Genomic DNA, 23,006 nt, shown 5'->3' on the forward strand with positions numbered 1-23,006 from the left:
GGAAATCCTATGAACCTGGAGAGAGGATGAGAGACACCCAAGCATTGAGGACTCTCCTTCATAGGGTCGCTATGAGTTCACTTGCGACTCAACGGCACTTAACAACTTAACAATAACAACTATAAAGCAAGGGAGAAGAATATCCTAGCTGAGGATAATTGCACATCAAGTTAGGCCATCATTTATTTAGAAGACACTGCAGAAAAAAGCTTTATCAAGCTAAAAGTAAGAGGCAGACAATCAGAGGTGAGTCGTAGTGAATGATGATTTCCATCCCCCCCTCCTCCGTTCCAGACTAAGGAACATACACTTAACTGTATGGAAAGTTCTGCAAGTTTATGATCACCTGGAGAATTATCTTATAAAAATTAAAAACTCTAGGTATCATCCATGGTGATGATACAAAGGATGACATGAGAAGAGTCTAGAGGCAAAGGAAACATTAAAGAAGGCCAGTGAAGCCATCCAGGGCAGACTTCACACCACAGAGGCATGATTTATGTCAACAAGAGAAAAAGATAGCTTCACTAACCAGCTGTAAGTACCAAAGGGTAGGGGTCAACAATGACACTAAGTCTTGAAGCCTCCAACATCTGCTCATTCTACTAGTTAATGCTATTCTCCAATCTAGGGTATGATTCCAATTTCCTGACTATTTTTAAACACTGTTTCCTTCCAAATGTTCAAAAGGGGAAGGGGAGAGGGAGAAAAAGTGGGAAATGGGAAAGGGTGGGGATCAAAGGGATAGGAGAGTTTAGTGGGTAGATTGGGGGGGCAGTGTAAAGGAATGGGAATGACTCGAAGAGAAGAGGTGATAATAAGCAAAGATCAATGGTGATTGTATGAAATATACTGTCTATGAGTGATTGTATGAGGCACCATGTAAATGAAAGATTGTGTGAAATAGTGTACATAAATGAAAATGTTGTTGTTGTTGATTGCCACCAAGTCGAGGATGACTTATAGTGACCCTATGAACAAAAGGCCTGAAGCTTTTCTGTAACTATCATCATTTATCAAAGTTCACAATGTTTCCAGAGGCATTTTATGTAAAAAGTGAATGCCACTCCTGCTTTCAATAAATGAAAATACAATTAACATTCTTGTGAAATGTATGCTAGTTTTTTTTTGTTTTCTCACTGACTCTCAGTAACTTTCCTCACCACAGGTTTTATCTGCCAGGTTTACTTTCTAGGTCTTTCTCACTTGTTTGCTTGTCACCCAACAGGGATCCTGCATTCCTACTAATCTTTAGTGCCATTCAGTAGTTTTTAATTGAAACACCTGCAACAAGAATGGATGAGCAGAGTGTAAATCATACAGAAATTGTACTTGAAAGACTCTTAAAGTCTGATTTCAGGAATGCCTTCAAATTTAGAGTCAATTTTGTTCAGATGTGTGAAGTGAATTATTACACAGGCAGGGCTTACACTATTACTCGTCAACTGATTATCTATCTGATAGATTATTAAATGTAGTCTTAAAAATATGGCCTAGAAAAAAATATTTATGAGACTTCTGGCATCTGTAACAAAGAAACAAAAATTTTTAAGGTATTAAAAAAGTTTAAAGTGTTCCATAAATATTTATTATACATCTGAATATACTCTGAATAAAGCAAGCATCGCACAAGGATGTATTATAAAAAGTAAATCTTTCAGAATACTTAAATCCAAGTCATATTGTCTAAACGTCACTCTGAATAATTTTTAGAACTGGAAAGTATCTCTTAAAAACATGAAAAACATTTATTTAGAAAAGACACTTTAGGAAATGATTAAACATGAGAGTCTAAGGCTGTACAGGCATTTATTTGAATGAACCCTCTGACCAAATTTAATGACCATTCATTTTTGTGCATTTAGGCATTTAATGGAACAAAAGTTTTTCTGTGCCCCTTCCCTCTTCTCTTACTTTTTTGGTTGTTTGCTCTCAGTGGTGTGCCTAATCTTGGGCACATCAAATGTACACATACCAAGAGGTCAAGGCTGTCAATGTTTCTCACATGTTTACGGAGTAGGTATTTTAAAACAAATTGCTATTTGTACTCTGACAATCAACTCAAGTAACTAACCACTCTTGGAATAGCCAACAGCTATTAACTGTGATAGGATATTCAGAGAGTCAATAGGGTTTTTTTTTGGGGGGGGTTCCTTTCTTAGAAAATGTGGACTCAAAAAAATGCTATACAATGATTTTGTTGGCAGTATGTCTGGAATTAAATTACATAAGTATGTTTTGAACACTTTGTGCATACAAAAGTGTTATACCAAGTGAGTATGGTTGAGGAGAGAATCACAGAGAAGAAAAAAATAGTAGAAGAGTGTGTCATAACTGGCTGCAGGACCCAGAAAGGCCTCACGTAGAAACTTCAATCTGAGGAACATTTTAGGGGTAAGAGGATGGGGAATGGCAGGAGGCGGGGGGAAGGGAGCAGAGAAGCCTTTCAAAAATGAGCAAAAACATACAGAGTGGAAGAGGAAAGGATGAATGCCAAGTATGCTGGTGGAGCTCCTGTGCAAAGTACTTATAACAACAGTTGAGGTTGAAAGAAAGGCCAGAACCAGATCATAAAATGCCTCAGTAGCAGAAACTGCTAGACACTTAACAATATTTCACTTCCTTTCTTCTTTTCCATGGTTTTCCCCAGCACCACTCTTAAGTTCTAAATGACTTGGCAATGTAAAACTACTTTTTTCTACCTCTCTGGTAGGTATGGGTGGCCATGCGACTAAATTTTGACCCACGTTATGTAAGCACAATATGTGCTTGACCTGTGCCGTCCAGAAATGCATGTCCACCCAGAACCTGTAAATGTGACTTTATTTAGAACCAATGTCCTTGCAGGTTTAATTATGTTAAGATGAGGTCATGCTAGGGCGGGCCTGAATCTTGTATGACATGACATGAGGTGTCCTCATGAAAAGTGGGAAATGTGAACACAGATACACAGGATAGAAGATTATGTGAAAAATGAAGAGAAAGAAAGGCTGCATCTATGCACAAAGGATTTCAAGGTGGGTCAGCAGACTCCAGATTTTAGAAGAAGCAGAGAAGGGTTTTTTCCTCTAGAGCTTTTGAAGGAGGTTGGTCCTGTTGACACTTTGATTTTACACTTGCTCTCTCTCTCTCTCTCTCTCTCATCATACAGGCAGAACAAACTCATAGCTGACCCTCCAATGGGTTTCCGAGTCTGAGATTCACATGGGAGACTGCTCATGCCTCTCCCATGGAGTCACAGGTAGATTTGAACCACTAGAGAAGCCTGACCTTGGGCTTAGCATCACAGCTCCCTATGGACTACGTCATCAAAATTGCCTAACTAGAATAGTAAAAGAGTAAGTTTCTTTAGTTTTAACAGCCTTTGGAAACCAATTTATAACTTACTGAATGGGGCTTTGAGATTGCTATTTAAAGAGCTGGCTAAGTAGGATGTCTCTTTGTATGTGTCTTCTTGTCAAGAACGTACAAGTAACAGCTGAAGTCTCACCAGTCACTTTATGAGCAGAATGTGATTTGATAAAGGAGGAGAGAGTAGAGCAAAAAGTCACAATATTAATACTAATCTGTCACGCAAGCAATTTAGCATTTTCCTTAGTGTCACTACTACTTGCAACCAAACGCAATTCCTTGCTATCCTTGAAATGCACTCTGGACTTTGTCTGTGTTTAATAGCAAATCAGTATCACTGAAAGGGGTTTGTTGGGGTTATTTTTTCTTCTTTTTAACATAGATTTGTTATGTGTAGATCTTAATAGAAATTTTCTATACACACAAAGAAAGAAAGAAATACAATGTGTTGCATTCCTTTTATGCCTACTGTAGCTCTGGTGGTCTAGTGGCAAAGAGCTGTGCTGATATTCCAAAGGTACATGGTTCGAATCCACCAGCTACTCTGTGGGAGAAAGATGGGAAATGTGCTTCCATGTGGTTGATAAACTCTGAAAACCCACTGGAGGGTTAGCTATGAGTAGGTTCAGACTCGACAGCACATAACAACAACTAGTATAGCATATACAGGAGTCATGGTGATGCAGTGGTTAAAGAAGTCAGCTGCTAAACAAAAATCACCATAGAAGAAAGATGAGTCAGTTTGCTTCTGTGAAGATTTACAGCCTTGGGAATATTATGGGACAGTTTTCCTCTTCTGTTTCCTTATGTCTTATTACTTACTAAAAGTTGGCATTGACTTGATGGAAGGAAGTATGGTTTGGTTATACCATATAGCGATGAGAGTATATATAAAGAACATCATTTCTATATCATCTCTATGTCTCTTTGAGACAGTAAATGCTTTAAATAAATATAAATAGCCCTAGGTATAATACATCATTATTAAGTCATTCAACATCAATCACCTATATTGAAACAAGTGAAACAGGAATCTCAATTTCTTTGTAAATTGGTCCACCTTCTGAAAAGCCACTCCACCATAACATGAGCTGTCAGAGACCAGAACACACCATCATTATTCTGTGGCTAGCTGGTCAGCAAACAAATAGACATAGAGTCTGGTTTTAGAGGTCTAAATTTTGTATACTGGTCTTCTATGGTATACTTGTTCAGAGGAACAATGGACCTAATGGTTCACAGTTTCATTGCAGTGGGCAATGAGGGAAGGTGGGAGAGAGGCAGAATTTCCTAAATCAAGGTAGTTAATTTTGGGCAACTCTTGATGATTCATGATCTGTTATCTACTTATGGCACTCATGTAAATAAAATTCACGTAAGTCATGGATTGTCTATGAATTACAGATTTTTTTTTCTCTTAAAAAAATACATTGCTTAAATTAAGCCAAAGTGGTCAAATCACATTCATATTTTTCCTCAAAGACTCCTAAATAAAATCCTCCAAAATATCTTTAAAGTAAACTCTAAGGCATTGTTTAAGTAGAAAAAAGAAATGGTCTCAAATGGCAGGTATAACTCTCTGATGTCACAGATCTGAATCTTTTTTACCTGATTGCAATCTAAAGTTTTACTCTAAAAAGTTCTTTGTAACATCCTACTATACTGCCGTGGTCGTCAAGACAGCACGGTACTGGTACAACGAAAGACAAATAAATCAATGGAATAGAATTGAGAATCCAGAAATCAGCCCATCTCCCTATCATCAACTGATTTTTGACAAGGAGATAAAATCATTTAAGTGGGGAAATGACAACCTTTTTAACAAATGGTGCTGGCAAAATTGGAAAACTATGTGAAAACTCAAGCAAGATCCACATTTCACTCCATACACAAAAAACAACTCAAAGTGGATTATGGACCTAGAACTAAAACCAATGACTATAAACTTCACTAAGAAAAGCTTGGAAGAACTATAGAAGTCCTAATCCACAACATAAATAGTCTTCCAAGTAACCTGAAAAAATCTACAATCGGGAGAGGATAAAATAGATTAATAGGACCTTCTAAGTATCAAATCCCTATGCACATCCAAAAATTCTCCAAAAGGATAAAAAGGAAAGCCACAGACTGGGAAAAAACATTTGGTAATGACATGTCAGAAAAGGGAATTATAATATCCAGAATTTATAAAATACTCCAGCACCACAGCAAGATAAAGGTAAACAACCCAATTGAAAAATGGGCACAGGATATGAACAGACACTTCACCGAAGAAGACATTCAGATGGCCAACAAGCACATGCATGAAGAAATGTTCAAAATCCCTAGTTCTAAGAGAGATGTAAATCAAAATAACTATGAGATATCATCTCACCCAGTAAGAAGAGCAAAATTTAACAGAACAGCAAACATCCAATGCTGATGAGGTTGTGGAGAAACTGGAACCCTTATTCAGTGTTGCGGGGGAGTGTAAAATGGTGCAACCACTGCGGTATGGTGCTGTCTCAAAAATTTGCAAACAGAAATACCATTTGACCCAGCAATTCCAAAAATACTGGGAATATACCCTAAAGAAACTAGAACTGCCACCCAAGCAAATATATGCACACCCATGTTTATTGCTGTTTTGTTCACAATAGCAAAGAGTTGGAAACAACCCAAGAACCCATCAACAAACAAATGGATAGAGAAGCTCTGGCATATTCACACAATAGAGTACTATGCTGCATTGAGAAACAAGGAACTCGTGAAATATTATACAAAATGGGAGGACATTATGCTGAGGAAAGTATCTCAGTCACTAAAGGACAAATACTGCATAGTGCCACTGTAGTAAAACGGGACTGACATTGAGTTTGTGGGGAGATGGAGAAAGAGGGGATAAATAATGCATACTGCATTGAAACAGATGAGGGATAGAATTGTTTAAAAGGGATATATGATTAGGTATTATTGTCACGACAGGAGTCCAGAATGAAGGCTGCATAGAGGAGTGGACTTGGGGGGGAAGGACTGTATAACAATGAAAGAATTTTTCTCTTACTTTTCAAGGAGAAGAGCAAATTATACGGGTGGGCACAGAGAAAAGTGCAAGAATGAATGAATGGAAATCCAAAGTCTCTGTAAACTTTAATTGAAATTGATATTTAAAAAAATGCTATGGAGAGACTATTGAAAGATTCAGAAAGCATCGAATGAAGATGGAAGAAGTATACAGAGTCACTGTACCAAAAAGAATTGACTGACACAAAAAAATTCATAAATCAACATATGACCAAGAGACAATAGTCTCTATAAACTTTCATTAAAATTAATTTTTAAAAAATCCTTGAGAGAAAAAAAAAGTTCATTGTACCTAATAAAATAGTCGTTCAGACACTTAGTCAATGTTTTCTAAGTAGTAAATTACCAAAGATGTTTATAATGTAAACTAATCAGGTTGGGAATCAAGTGCCAATACTTTGAAAACATAAGGACTTGACGAGATACTCTATAATGCGACAAGATTATTAAAAATTCTCAACAACAAGAAAAAAAAGCAAATCAAACAAAATTCAGCATTAGATGTTGTTAAAAGCTTAAGATTTTTTTTTTTAATGCAAATAAGATTGTTGGTGGAGGCTCGAGCCTCATTACTCATTTTAGTATCTATCCACATCAGGTTGGTTTTCTGCATCAGGGAGCACCGGTGACTTAGCGGTACGGAGCTGCACTGCCAACTCAAACACATCAAATCTACCAGCTGCTTTGCAGGACAAAAATGGGAAATCTTCTACTTCGAAATTAAACAGCCTCTGAAAACCTGTGGTTGGTCAATTACGAGTTAGCTCCGATTTGACAATACATACCAACATCATCATATTGCAGGTATATCTGGTTATTCAGCAATGGCATGATTAAAACAAGAAAAGAATCCTCTCCTTCAGGGCACATAACTTTAAAATAAAAATGACACAGAAGCAAGCAAGGACAGAACAGAAGAATTAATGGCTAGATATAAAATTGGGAGTTTTCCAAGAGCTCTAGTTATCAAAACTAAGTATCAAACTTCACAAAACTCAGATATTATAGACAACTTCATCTGAAGAAAAGTAACATATAACACAAAACGTAGTCATCATTTTAAAAAAAAAAAAATTTGACCTACAAGAAAGAATGACTGAAACAATTCACAGCTGTATTAAATTAGGGACCTGGGAGAAACACAGGTAGAATTTTGCAGATCTCCCCTGAAAGCACCTTGAGTCGTTTAGTATCAAATGAGCAAAACTCAGCAAAGAATGCTACTCTCTGGGATCTCCAGAAGAAAACAACTCTCCAACCTCCTTAACATCCTAGATTCTAAGGTCCTCAGATAGAAAGGAATCATCGTACGCTCAAATTTCAATTCCTGCTGTAGTAAAAACCAAACTAAAAGTGCCTCTTTGATTATTATCACTTTAAAATACTTCCTATTATATGCTTTCATGAGTACAGAACTCAAAACCATTTAACATGAGTGATTAAATTTAGTCTCCCAATACCCATATAAGGCAAAAAAAGAGGCATGGATTATTTTGCACATTACCAGCAGACTAGTAAAAGCAAAAATAGTTACGGAGATTGTTCAATTGCAGTTAAACTTTCCTATCCCAGTTGTATGCTCAGTCCACTGGTTCCTCTGGTCATTACAAGGTCAGAAAGATCAACATTCTAAAGGGATGTGGGAGGAGAAGAGTGAGATGATAGTAAAACATTAACAGGAAAGGATGGGAGGGGCAGGGAATGTCAATAGTGATTAAAGGCATGGAAGTATTTAAATTACATTTTCAGGAAGGAAAAGTTGCAATTGAGGAGACAATCTATAATAGGGAGGGGACATAACCTTGCCAGAATGTTTTAAAATAAGTCTCTGTTGCTTCTTTGTAGGAATGCCAGATTATGAGCCATTAATGAAGTAGAAGACTGTTGTCTCTTCTGAGGAATTGCTACATGGATGAATTATCATTGTTTTGATTCAGGACTCATTTATTCAGTTTAACTGTCATTAAGAATTTAACTAATCATAAAGTAGAGCCAAATACTGTCAATCAATCAACTGGTAATTTAAAGTATGAAGTTAAAAAAAGGTATTCTGCTTCCATGGGGAATCTGGCAAAAGATATCTGACAATAATTTACTGTGGTTTTGTCTTTGGAAGCATCAGATATAGCAAATTCTCATGTTATCTTATCCCTCCCTATATTGATTGCTGAAGCAGTCCAAAAGAAGATAACTGGCTATACTTGCATCTTTGCATCCCATTTCAACTTTTATTTTCACAATGAAGCAGTATCCCTTCCTAGTAATAAAATCTATGTAAACAATAAGAACAAATTACAAAAGTCATCACTGGGACAATAGATAATCTAGACATTTTATGACATAAAATTACTGTATCTATGCCAACTTCATGTGACTTGTAAGAAATATTCTTAAATGTATGAAGTTATTAGGCATAAAGTGCCTTTTTGTCTACAACTTTCAAGTGGGTTAGAACATCTGTACACACACACACACACACACACACACACAAGGGAGACAGCAAATGTGTAAAATGTTAACAACCATATATTGTTCCTATACTTCAAATCTACATTCGTAGATCTGAAAATTCTTAAATACAAAATAGGAGAAATTCATACATTTAAAAAGGATAGAACACATAACTTGACAAAGATTTGTATTTCATTTGTGAGGAATTCTTATCAATACACAATAGACAAGAAACTGAGGGCACAGCACTGAGGTTGGAGTCCCAGCTCCATCATTCAGAAACTTGTACTCTATGCATACAACCTCACAAATGGAGATCATAGTTTAAAAAACAAGAAGTTAAAAAAATTAAAAAAAAACACAACCCAAGAAGTTGCCAGTGTCGCCATTTTTTCCCCTTAAGAACTGTGAAATCGTGCAACAAAGAATGAATGGAATCCCAAAATCTCTGTAGATGTTCATTGAAATGAAAAATAAACAACCTAAATTAAAAAAAAAAAAAACAAAAGAACTGTGAAATCAATGTGGTTCGTGCAAATAAGCACTTTGTAGTGTTAGGATTTCCTTTTTCTATCCATTGCCTTAGACCTAACCATATAGCCAGGAAGGAAGATGTAAGTAAAATGAATTTTGGAGGCTCTACCTGTCATCCTTAGCTCCCCGAGGGACCTAGTCTTGAGCTGCCTCAACTGCAGACTATGGTTCACTAATCACTAATCAGTGTTTTCAACATCATCAACACTTGTGAGGCCAACATAAGAAAGAGAGCTAATGAAACTGTAGAGAGACTATGGCAAGTCGTAGCCTGATGGAGCCCTAGAGTCTGAAACAAAGTTAAAGGTTTCACTTGCTGGACTATTGAAGGAAGAGATAGCTTGTGAGAGCTATGAGACATGGATAGCTTGCTGGATGACTAAAGAAACCAGATGCTTCTTGAATTTGTGTTGTTGGACTGACCTGAACTTTGACTTATTCACTCAGAAGTTGTCTGAACTAATTGAGGAATGGTGTCTTGCTGTCAACCTGGCTTGGAACTGTTATTTACTAACGCTGAACTTCTGCTGTGCGATATCCAATGCCTTCTCCACCCCCAATCTATTTCTTTAATAAACCCCACAACAGTGAGTTAAGTTTGTGAGTCATTGGCAATAAACATCCAACCCAGTAATTAGTAGAACTACGTAGTTCTATACTGTGGATTGTGATGGTGGTGACAGTACCCCTTTGTGAATACAGAGGTCAGACTCAGCTACTCCCATGTAAACTTTGCTCCTTGTACAAGCACAGAGAGCTGTACTCATCTCATAGCAAGAACTCAGTAAAACACTAGTGGTCATGAGTATGTGTTATGAAGGCAAGAAAGAGAGACTTCAATGTCTTGGGCACTTTGTCAATAACTGGCAATAATAAAGGTGAGTAAGAGACCAAATCATTATCTTCAAGCACATAAGCCTCATTAGGAGATACAGAAACAAGCAGAGGTTTTAAACAGATGTATGTAAATGTTACAGAGGAAGTAAGGATTAACTACACAGATTAAGGAGAGTTACAATATGCTCTGAGAAAGTGGGTTTTGGTTCTGTTTGGTGGTGGTGGTGGTGGTGGTGGTGGTGTTATGTGCCCTTGAGTGGCCTGTGACTCATAGCGACCCTATTTACAGCAGCTCGGAAGCCTGCCCTGTTCTGAGCTGGACTCACTGCCTCCAACCCAACTACCATCATTGCCCTAGTTACTGTATCAATCCATCTCATCCAGGGTCTTCCTCTCTTACACTGTACCTCCATTCTTCTGAGCATAATGTTGTTCTCCAAGGACCAGTCCCTCCTGTCATGTGCCCTAAGTAGGTGACACAGACCTTCAATATCCTAGCCTCCAAGGAGAACGCTGGTTCTTCAAGACAGACCTATTTGTTTTCTTGGCAGTCCATGGTATGTTCAAAACCCTTCTCCAGTACCACAACTCAGAAGCATCAATTCTTGTCCTGTCATCTTTAGTCATTGTCCAACTCTCCAAAGCTTAACAAGTAATTGTGAAGACAAGGCCTGGATTAGGTGCACCTTAGTCTTTAGACTGACCTCGTTGCTTTTCAGCACTCTGGAGAGGTCCCTGCCAGATTTTCCCAGTAGAATTAATCTTTTGATTTCCTGACTGCTGATGACAAGATTGCTGACTGGAGGGTCGAGCAAGCCGAAGGTATTAACCTTAATCTCTTCCATTTCTCAAGATGCTGTCACTAGTCCCAGTGGTAAGAATCCTTGTTTACTTGATGTTGAGCTTCATTCCATATTGAAGACTATAGTCCTTGACCTTCAGCAGCTAGTGCTTCCGGTCCTCCTCAGTTTCAACAAGCAAGGTTGTGTCATATGTATAATGTAGGCTGTTGATGAATCTTCCTCCAATCCTGATGCCACATTCCTCCTCATAAAGCCCTGCTTCCTGAATGATCTGTTCTGCACACAGATTGAAAAAGTATGGAGACAGGACACTCCTGACACACTCTTTTCCTGATATTGAGCTGTAAAGTATTTCCGTGCTCTGTTCTGAGGACTGTTTCCTGGTGCAAACAGATGTTTTGCATAAGCACAACCAAGTGTTGTAGGATTTCCATTCTTTTAAAGGTTAGCCATGATTTGTTGTGATTTACACAGTCAAATGCCTTTCCGTAGCCAATGAAACACAGATAGATATTGCTCTGGTACTCTTTGCTTTCTGCCAAGATCCATCTGACACTGGTGATAAAGTCTCTAGTGCCATGACCTTATTTTAACTGTTAACCCAGGTTGTATTCCTGGCTGTTCTCTGTCAATGTACTGTTGTCATTTGTGGGGTTTTTTTTGTTTGTTTGTTTGTTTGGTTGGTTGGTTGGTTGGTTGGTTGGTTTTATTTTTAATAATCTTCAGCAGGATTTTGCTTGTGTGTGATATTGTTCGATAATTTCCACACTCTGCTGGATCATCTTTTTTTGGGGATAGTAATAAATATGACTCTCTTCCAGTCAGTTTGCCATGTACTTGTCCTCCAGATTTCTTGGCACAACGTGTTGAGCACATCCAGGGCAGCATCTGTTGAAATATATCTGTCAGTTGGTATTTCAGCAATTCCTGGGGCTTTATTCCTTGCCAAGTCCTTCACAGTAGCTTGAACTCCCTCCTTCATCACCATTCCTTCTTTTTTTTCTTCTCTTTTTACTCACCATTGTCTCTCGATGATACTTTATTTCTAGAAATTCTTCTTCTGTATGCCAATTCTTTTTAGTACAGTGACTCTGCATACTCCTTCCATCTTATTTTAATACTTCCTGGATCATTCAATATTCTGCCCATAGCATCCTTACATATGACAACTCAGTGCTTGAATTTGTTATTTAGTTCCTTCAGCTTAAGAAATGTTGAGTGAGTTCAGCCCTTTTGATTCCCCAACTCCAGTTCCTTGCACATTTCATAATACTTTGCTTTGCCTTCCTGTGCTGCCCTTTAAATCTTCTATTCAGCTCCTTAACTTCTCGATTTCTTCCCTTTGCTTTGGCTTCTCAGTGCTCTAGTGCAATATTCAGAGTCTCCTCTGACATTCATTACGGTCTTTTCTTCTTCCTCTGTCTTTGTAATGACCTTTTGATTTCTTCATGGATGATACTCTTGTTATCTTCCCACAGCTAGCTCATCTCGGCCAAATAAATAACACCAGGACACCAGATCTAGAGGAGACCTAGGCCTCACCTTGGAAATTACTGTATAGTGGCAGCAATGTGGTGCAAAAGGAAGAGCAGAGACACTAAGCCACAAAACGACATGAGTGGAGCAGAAGCTCAGGGGCAAGAACTCTTCCCTGGTACTGCCTCAGACAAAATTCTTTCCCTGAAGGTGGTACATGGGATTTGGACTTACATCCTCAAAACACGACACAGGCATCAGTGTGAGAGACAAGCAGCAGAGTGAGGTCCAAGACATCACCTGATGAATCCTGATTGTGGCATCAGAAGTGACTTGCGCCTAAGCAGTCATATCAAGGGGTGGCTGCAGGGGGGAAGGTGCTGGAAGGGGTAGGAGGGAATGCAAGGGATTCTGATACAGCAGGGAAAGGAAAGGGACAAGACACACACCAGGGTGGGGTTGATGTAGGGGACCGACGCTGAATGCACTGGTTATTTGAGGAAGTGGTGCTGGCAAAACATGATTTTTTTTAAAAAAAAAAAAAAAAAAAGAACACATTTACAAGCCATCTGTTTTAATAATGTAAGAAACTGAAACTGAGGAGGACCTGAAGCACTTGCTGCAGAGGGTCAGGGACTGCAGCCCTGCAGCCTCCAATATGGATTGAGGCTCAATGTCAAAAAGACCAAGTTTCTCACCTCTGGACCAACTGGCGGCATCAGGATGGATGGTGAAGAGATTGAGATTGTTCACAGCTTTCGTTTGCTTGGCCCCACAGTCAACACTGTCGGCATCAGCAGCCAGGAAATTAAAAGACATATTGCTATGGGAAATTCTGCTGCTAGGGACTTCTCTAAAGCACTGAAGAGCAATGGTGTCCCTCTGGAGACTAAGGTGAATGTGATACCGGCCATGGTCTTCGCAATCACTTGTTATGCATCAGAGAGTTGGACAATGACTAAGGAGGACAGAAGGAGTATTGATGCCTTTGAGCTGTGGTGCTGAAGAAGAGTATTGAGGGTACCCTGGACTGCTAGGAAAACAAACAGATTCATTCTGGAAAGGGTTAAGGCGGGCGGCTCCTTGGAGGAAAGGATTCTGAGGCTCCATCTAACATACTTTGGACATGTTGTAAGGAAGGACTGGTCCTTGGATAGGGACATCATGCTTGGCAGGGTGGAGGGACAGTGCAGGAGAGGAAGGCTCTCTATGAGGTGGATTGATTCAGTGACTGGGGTAATCAGGGTGGGAGTGTCAGAGACAATGCGATTGGCACAGGACAGAGCAGAGTTTAGGGCTGTTGTACATAGGGTCACTTTGAGTCACAAGGGACTCGACAGCATATAACAACAAGAATTTATCAGGAGACAGTGGAATACATTAATGGCATTTCTTTTAGTTGGAAAACATCATGTTTATTTTCACTGAAAATACTATGCTCTCATTTTGAGGAGGCTCAGTGAGCAGCCATCACAAAGGTGAGAAAATAGCCATGTAACCTCTTTATGAAATACAAATAACTATTTTAAAGGGCCCCTGATATAGAATATGCTGAGGCATAAGTGTAATGATGTAAGTTAATCACATAATGCACATAAAGAATCACTGACCTACACATGGGAAACCAAATCAAACCACTGACACAGAGTTGATTCCTACTCACTGCGACCCTGTAGGACAGAGTAGAACTGCCATGTGGGTTTCTGAGGCTGGAATCTTTACAGAAGCTGCCTGTCACGACACATTTTGGACCCACCAACCGGCAAACTTTTGGTTAGTATCAAAGTGCTTTAATCATAGCACCATCAGGCTCAATACATGTGAAGGCTGTTGACATAGCAAATGTTCATTACATATATATTAGCCACAACTTTTAAAAGGCATGCACTTAATCAGTGTGTACACACAGATTATCTATTATATCAGCACGGCTTTCTGTTTTCTGTTTGTTCTTAAAATGGAAAATTCCAAATTTATCTGATGAAGAATATTATTTAAAAAACTGGAAACAAACTAAATGTTCATCAATAAGGTATTGATTAAATACATGATGATATACTGGTGTTCTTGCCTTCAGTATGACTGTGCACTGGAATCTAGGTTTAAACTATTATAGAAGAATCTTTCCAATCCACTCATTCATTGGCTTCCCAACACATTTAGGTAGCTAGGTATATCAATTAAAACTCTTAATGGAACCTTTAGCACCACATACCATGATTTTCACCCTTGCTTATTTTCCTAGCTTTATCATTAATCATAGATAACCACAAAAACTAATGAATTAAAAAAATAATACTCTCTAAAACCTCCACCCTCCTACATGGATGCCATTCTTCCCCTTGACAATGGACTATAATCTAGGGATGCTTCAATATTGAGTTTAACAAGCACCTCCAAGATTTCCTGGCACCCTTATACTGAGTTTCTAGTTCACTCCATTGCTTGCATAAACTTCAGTGTATACTTCCATCATAAATAATAGACATGCTCATATTTCTACATTCATATATCACACTCTCTTGTCAGAGGTGTTTTTCTTATCTAACTCCCCTACTACACTGCTAGTTCTTTAAATACATAGTTCTTTCTTTGAAACAGCCTAGTCTCATAAAGACAGACATGACAGGTGCACAAGTATTAAAGCAATACAGAAAAAGGAATTTCTCTGCACGAGGCAGGAGTAGAAAAGACGTCAGAAAAGACTTTGAAGAGGAAGTGTGAGTTGAATCTTAAAGGATGGAATTCACTATGAGGATGGGTGAAGGACTTTTTTTCAAAATGAGCTGCAAAGCCAAAGAATCCTGAAATAGCAGAGAGTAACTGTAAATAAATGGAAGAACAATCCACCATAACAATTACATATTTTTTTTTAAAAAATAAACTTCCTAAAGAAAAGAGAATTGGAAATCTAAGGACTCTTGTACTCAAAGAACTGATACTGGATCCACAATTTCAAAGAATCAATGAATTTTAAGTATGTGATGACACAATTAGATTTCATTTTATATGTTACCATGCATGTGAATTGATTTATCTTTAAACCTCAATTAAGAATGAAGATCTAAGATACGTAATAAGGTCATGCTGTTGTTGTGTGCTGTTGAGTCAGGAGTGGGCCATAGCTGACCCTCTGGCATGTGTTCAGGAGCAGTTAATCACACCAGGGTTGACTGCTCACCATTCTCCCAATGAGCAGCTGCTGGATTGGAACAATAAGTCTTTGGGATTGTAGCGCAGCTTCTTGACACTAGGCTACCAGTGCTCCAAACAGATCATAAGGCAGGCAAATTAGATGCTTTCTTCTCACCAGTAAATATTTTCTGAAGCATCTGTCCTAACACGCCTAAAACTGTACTGAGCTGGACATTGCAAAGTTGTGATGCAAGATATAATGGTGAATAAAACTCCATTCACACCACCAGGAAACTAAAAAAAAACCTAGCAGAATAAATGACACAGAAGGGCAGATAACCACAATACAGAGCAATATGGATAGACTTCATTCAAGTGTTAACAATCATAGAGAAAAGAAAAATAATATAGAGAAAAGAGAAAAAAATTCCTGCTTAAAAAGTTGAAAAGGCCTAAAAAACAATGAGGTATCTGAAGCAGGATTGTTACAGTTTATTGAGCTAGGAGAAAATGAAAATATAAAAATGTAAGTGTGGTCATTCATTCCAAGCAGTGATTTGTTTTCAATAGAATATTTGCTTAGCATCATAACTGAAAACTACATAGAACAGAAGAGAGGGGAGAGCAAAATAGGGGAAAGTCATGAAGTTATTATCGGGTACATTTTTTAGTGTTTAGTATAATCCTATGTTGAATTATTAGTTTCTTTGCATTGTAGGTCAGCATGGTAAACTGAAAATAGTATTTTCCCAATAATTTTTGAATTATTAATCAGCTTTGCAGCAACAGTTTACTTATCCATATTCTTCTGTTTAAAGTTGACCCTTCATAGACATAGTTCCGGCAATAACCAGTATTGACTTAAGTTTGCAGAGGATGGAAGATCTAAGTGAGAAAGTGGTGGTGTAAACTATCAGATCACAGTCTGTGCCCTATTTCAATTTCACTCAGACCTCCAGATCCCTGAACCCAAGCACACGTCAAACATGTGTACTGAAATCTCACAAGGATGTCATGCATAGCAAACCAGAAGAAGTCAGCATTGCAATCTTGCCTGTGCTTTCCAACTCACTAAGTGACAAGCCAGAAACTTGGGAGTCATCTCTGATTGCTTCATCATTCTCACTCCCAACAACCACCATCATTCCAGCAATAGAAAGTGCCACGGTATTAAGTGAAGTATCAAACTAAGTGTATTATAATTATGTTTTATTTTACCTTCATTAAAGCCCCATAAGATGAAATATTTATATACATTTAAGGAGGTAAAAAAAGTGGAAGCTATAGTTCAGAAAGGTTAGGTAAGTTTTATTTTAAAAAAACAAAAAACCACAAAAAACAAAAACACCTCACAAAAACCAACCAACCAAACAAGAAAACACAGTTCATAGTGGTCATCAAATCTGTCTGCAAAGTCTATGCTCTTCACTGCAGTCCTAAATTACATGCTTAGTAATTCTTTTTTTTTTTTTGTCCTGAAGTATCTGTAAATCTCTGTTCTTCTCTTTGTTCCCACCACAACTACTTAAAATCAAGACTACTTTCTCACCAGATTGACACTACCAGTCTCCAGTCCTGAGCTACAAATGGCCAATCTCCACATCACCCATGACACAAACATCCAAAACCTGCCTAGGAATCTTAAATGCCTATACATCCCAGACATTAAACCTGGGAGAAAATGAATGCCCTAGAGAAATGGGCACATGCAAAGCAGCAATGCAAGGCTACTGACTGCTCAAGAAAAGTCTAAGACTTTTCTTACATGGTAAGTTACAATTGTTAGTACATTATAAGCAAAACTAAATTCACCTATAAACCACATTTGATCAGCAATGCAAACTCCCTAAACTGGAATAAGCAATACAAAACCCATCTATTCACTGCTATTGTTTGACACTGAGTTAGTTCCAGCCCACAAAGATCCCGTGTGACAGAGTAGAGTGACCCAGTGGAGTTTTCTTGGCTGAAATCTTTATGGAAACAGATCACCAAGCACCCTCCCACAGTGTCTATGGGGGTTCAAACTGCCGACCTTTTGATTACCAAGTCCATTGTAAATACAATAAAACACAATCCACTGCATTCTTATTACCTCCCTAACCTCAACCACACCTCTGCTAATGAATCTTTTAACTATTAAGAATTATAAGACACAAATGCTTTGACCTTTTTAAAGTGTCCTTGAACAAAGAAATCTCTTTTTATTTCCAGCACAATAAATTGTGTTCCTTTTAGGGAGCTCTAGTGGTAAGAGGTTGCATTGTAATCCCAAAGGCATGCAGTTCAAACCCACCAGCTGCTCCATTGGAAAGGATGGACAATCTCTTCCCATATGATTTACTTCTGAAAATCTGCTGGAGGGTCAGCCATGGGTTTGTTCCAACTCGACAGCACACAACAACAACAGCAACAGATATTTTTGCTAAAACTCTGCTTTAAAATTCTTTTCTAGAGCAAGGAAACATTGCCTGGTTCAAAACTGGGAAAAGTGTGCCAATGATGTGTCAATCTATATGTGGAACAGATTATCTGGGAGGCTGGGCTCTATGAGGTGAAGTGTGACATCAAAATTGGAGGTAGACTCATTAACAATCTGCATAATCCACATGACACAACCCTGTTTGCTGAAACTGAAGAGGACCTGAAGTATTTATTTACTGCAGAGGGTCAAGGACTGCAGCCTTCAATATGGATTGAAGCTCAACATCAAGAAAACAAAGATTCTCACTACTGGGCCAATTGGCAGCATCATGATAGATGGTGAAGAGATTGAGATTGTTGACGGTTTAAGTTTGCTTGTCTCTACAATCAACACTCTTGGTACCAGCAGCCAGGAAATGACAAGAGAAATTGTACTGGGAAAGTTTGCTGTCAGAGACCTCTCCAAAATATTGAAGAGCAACAATGTCAGTCTGTAGACTAAGGTGCACCTGATACAGACCATGGTCTTTGCAATTATTTGCTATGCATCATAAAGCTGGACAATGACTAGGGATGATTGAAGGAGAGTTGATGCCTTTGATCTGTGGTGCTGGAGAAGAGATTTAAATATACCATGGACAGCTAGGAGAACAAATAAGTTTGTCCTGGCGAGGGTGAAGCCAGGCTGCTCCTTAGATGCAAGGATTCTGAAGCTTCATCTGACATAATTTGGATATGTTGCAAGGAGTGGCCAATCCTTGGACAGGGACGTCATGCTTGAGAGGGTGGAGGGACAGCACAGGAGAGGAAGACCCTCAATGAGATGGATTCATTCAGTGACTGGGGTAATGGAGATAGGTGTGTCGGAGACAGTAAGATTGACACAGGATAGAGCAGGGTGTAGGGCTGTTGTACATAGGGTCACTATGAGTCTCAGGCAACTCGACAGCACATAACCACAACATAGAATAAAAGAGTGTCTTTCATTGGTCAGTTTAAAAGTACATTGGCTTTTTGGCACTAATTCTACAAAACATTAGAATTTCACATATTTCACTAAAACTTTACACAAATATATCATAAGTATGAACTGTTAAGTAATGTTTTTTTTATGTCTAAGGATATTTTAGATAAGGAACCCTTTGTGTAATAAAACTATGACATGAATATCCAAAGGTACTATTATATCTTACATATTTTATACAACAAAAATATTTCTTACCTGAATTGCTCCAAGGAGAATAAATGAATGAGATACAATTCCCTCAGGTTAATCAAAGTCTGTTGTTAGTAATTTCATTTGGTGGAGTTTTTGTGTTTTTTTTAAAATATTGGCTTCTTTAAGTATTAAAAATAGAAACTGTCCTTTAGATTAGGGTAGAGGTCAATTTATTAGATTCATAGAACAGGAGAAAGAAATTAAAAACTGAAAGGGAGAAGTTTAATGCAATAACTGAGTTAAAATTAACTTAGTATAATTAAGATGAGAGTATGCATATCTTAAAGGAATATATATAGTTTCCATCCCCTCCCCAAACATAGCAAATAAAAAACACAACTAATGTTAAGTTTATTTATACTTTGAAAGTTATTGTTTAGAAGTTATGCCTTTCAAGACACAGAGTAGCCAAAATTATTTCAAGAAATATGTTCATCTAACCTTTGAGCTGGCACCTTATCCTGGCTATTCTCTGCCTTAAGACGTAGAAAGCTGCAAAACAAATGTCCAAAAAAAGAAATTCCACATCTTTTCTCTGTAAGGAGGCTGGACTTGGGTATTTATCAACTTGTTACATTCCCGGAGACTTACACATATTCAACTTTCAGTGCTTTTCTGAAACAAAAGAAAATTCTAGGACATGTTTAAAATAGTAATAATTTAATCATCACTTTGTTATTAAAAACATTTTATAACAAAAATAGTAACCAATAAATGAAGTTATGCTATTCTTCTGTACTGCAAATTTTGCTTTCAAGTACTTCAGACCTTTAATGACACTGCACCTTCCAATCCAATTTTTCCTTTTCAGAATATTAATTTTTTGATTCCTAGAGACAGTATCCTTTTATTTAAATTAGTGTTGGGTAAAACATCTGAAAAAAAGAAAGTAAAACTTTAAATCAATTAGCAGCCAAGACTGGTAATTTTTAAATCGATTTGTCTTTACTTACCTGCTTCTTACATAGCATGTATGTCCTTTTCTCTCCAATTTTGTGGAGAAGAAATGTTAAGGGTATTTGTTTGGTTTGGTTTTTATTTTCCCTTTCACAGCATTTTCTTCTTGCATGGCTGCTTTGGTTGTCAGTAGCAACAAGAATAACTGTGAAAGCTCAGCCATCTCATTTGAAGATACATAAATAACCCAGGTCAGCAAAAGTAGAGGAAAGAAACTTGAAACATTCATGGGAATGGTCATTATTAATACCAGCCTAGAGGTCCTAGACATAGGAGAAGAGACAATTGTGTTACTTCTCTTCTGGATGAAAGACTTTTCTCTTTAAAATAGTCACTTTAAATTTTGATGTCTATATTTGTTTTTGTAATTTACAGTTAGGTAATTGAGTTTTTGAAGAGGTAATATCAGAAGGAAAAAGTCAGAAGTCCAGTTTCATTTCATCAAAGCAATAATTTTTCTTAATAATCTAGAATGATTATGTATTTTCAAAGGCATACGTTTTATGTGTAGTTTATGAGTATTTCATTTTTATTGTTGCTAATTTTAAAAAAACTCATCATATCTTAATGTAAACTTATTTCTTCAAATAACATTACAAAATATAGCAAGTACAATGTAAGCAAAAAGCTGAAAACACATCAAAGTATAAACTGTATTCTGGGTCACATATTAAGAAAAATTGTTTTTGTCTATGATTAGGCATGAGAAGGAAAGTATAAAAGGATACTATTTCTTTAGTATTTTTAATAGCCAATTTTAAATAATCTGATTTGTCAGGAAAAGATTTAAAATGTTTTAAAAATAAAAATAAAACAGCTCAGTAAAGAATAGCAAACATCATTTTCTAACTATTAGTATTAGTGCCCGGCAGCCAAGCAGTTCTGTATAGTTTTTCCTCTTCTAATATCTTAAAGATGGATCACATTTTTCCTACTTAGCATAAAACATCCTTAACACACACAGGTCTAATAAGTTTTATGATCTCAATATGTATACCCCAAATTAAACCTCTAGCATAATATTTCAGTCCGTAACTCATAACCAACTGAAATTTGCATTTTTTAAACCATACAAAACTGCATTTCAAATCAAAGCAGTGTTAAACTTGAACAAGCTGAGATCCATGTTTCTGAGGTCTACTCCCCTTCAATGCATGAGGAAATTTTCACAGGCAACCATCACAACTCTTGTGAAAGTTACCAAAGAGAAATACCCACCATGCATCTTTGTTTTGTTCTAGATTGCACTAACGTAGGAAGCACTGAAATAGGATTCGTTAATAGCACTTAATATAGAATATCTGCCTTTTTTTCCTCCTGACAACTTGTTTCTCTATGGCCATTGTAAGGTGGTCACAGTAGTAAATGCACCCCATATTGCAAGGAAGGCCACTTAGTTACAGTTTACAACTCTAGCGCCTTCTCCAGGGGCCTGTCCAAAAGTCACTACTTCAGTTTATCCGAAGAATCCTGGTGATGATAGGCACTTAACTACATGCAGTAAAGGACAAGGTAAGCTTTCCATCTGTTGTTCACAAGATCTCTGTAAGTCACAGTCAACTTGAGGTAACCTTACGTTATTGATCAACAACAGGTTGCTGATCTTATGAAATGGTGGTTCATATAAACCAGAGAACCTGAATTCTATGGGAATATTTTTTTATTTTTTTTTTTTATCTCCTGTTAAGCACAAGCGTATGGATTTGCAGCCAATTCTGGCCTTTTGTTCCTAGGGTCGCTATGAGTTGTGCTTTACTCAAAGGCAATCAATAACAACAACACAACAAAGAACACAAGGGACAAGAAACCTCGAAAATTGGTACCTTCCTATTATCCAAAGTATCCCTGTAATTCTTGGTGTAGCACTTAATTTACTATAAATGATTATAGAATGTTTAAATGCTGGATCTTTTTAAAGGAAAGAATAAACTTCTGATGGCTAAAGTAGTTAATACAAGAACAGCAGCTGCTTCACAGCCTCGTAAGCAAACAGCACGGCACGGCACATGCGTCTCTTTGCAGGTAGCAAATGTCAGTTACAAGCATGAGAGCCAAAGGTCCTTTCTAACACTGTCCTATTTTCCAACACTAATCTTCAGTAATAACTCCAAAACCTCTCCATTATTCAATCTTAAATATTAAGATATATTTCTCTTTGTCAAGAATTCATAACATCCTGGCAAAATATTCATAGACAAATATGCAACTGTGTATATTTATAATGCTAACATCTAGGAAATGAGGCCCTAGGAAGGACATTCTGAGTGAGAACTTGTAGAATCCCTACTTGCAGTACACTACTTTCTAACTATTGAAGCTACAGAATACCTCTTCTGATCACCACACAACTGTGGAGACAACAGAGCAGTTAGCAAATCTGCAAGTTATTTCATAATAATTTTTGAGTCTATCTCCCCAGATATAATGGTTACAAACAATACTGCCTTGGTTAAGAAATGAAAATATACATTGAAATACATTAACTGTCAGCCCAACAGATACCAATCTATAAGTGAATCTTTTATATCAACTCTTATTTTAAAATTCCATTGGGAGAAACTTCCTTGCACCATTGCCATCTTCTCAGTGTTAAACACCATGAAATAAATAATTGTAACCATGATCCACTTCCTAAATACCATGCTTCCAGAAACTATGAATTTTTATAAATGTCAATAGTGGTAGAGGTGCTTCAGGCCTTTTTTGTTCATAGGGTTGCTATGAGTCATACTCAACTCGAAGGCAATCAACAACAA

The 23,006-nt window shown here is 37.5% G+C and overlaps 1 protein-coding gene across 4 annotated transcripts in view; it reads right to left on the reverse strand.

Annotated features, from left to right (window-relative positions):
* Positions 1 to 23,006, reverse strand: part of NPNT (nephronectin) — a 111,164-nt gene that overhangs the window by 66,541 nt on the left and 21,617 nt on the right. The window contains exon 3 of one of the 4 annotated variants that reach the window (XM_006881113.1): positions 19,735 to 19,785. The exons of the other annotated variants lie outside the window; for them this stretch is intronic. Coding sequence (XP_006881175.1) covers positions 19,735 to 19,785 — 51 coding nt within the window. The remainder of the gene's footprint in view (positions 1 to 19,734; positions 19,786 to 23,006) is intronic. 4 annotated transcript variants of the gene reach the window in all.

Source organism: Elephantulus edwardii, unplaced genomic scaffold (genome assembly GCF_000299155.1).
Source record: "Elephantulus edwardii isolate Elephantulus edwardi_28Jun2011 unplaced genomic scaffold, EleEdw1.0 scaffold00012, whole genome shotgun sequence".
In the NCBI taxonomy this organism is placed as follows: Eukaryota; Metazoa; Chordata; class Mammalia; order Macroscelidea; family Macroscelididae; genus Elephantulus; species Elephantulus edwardii.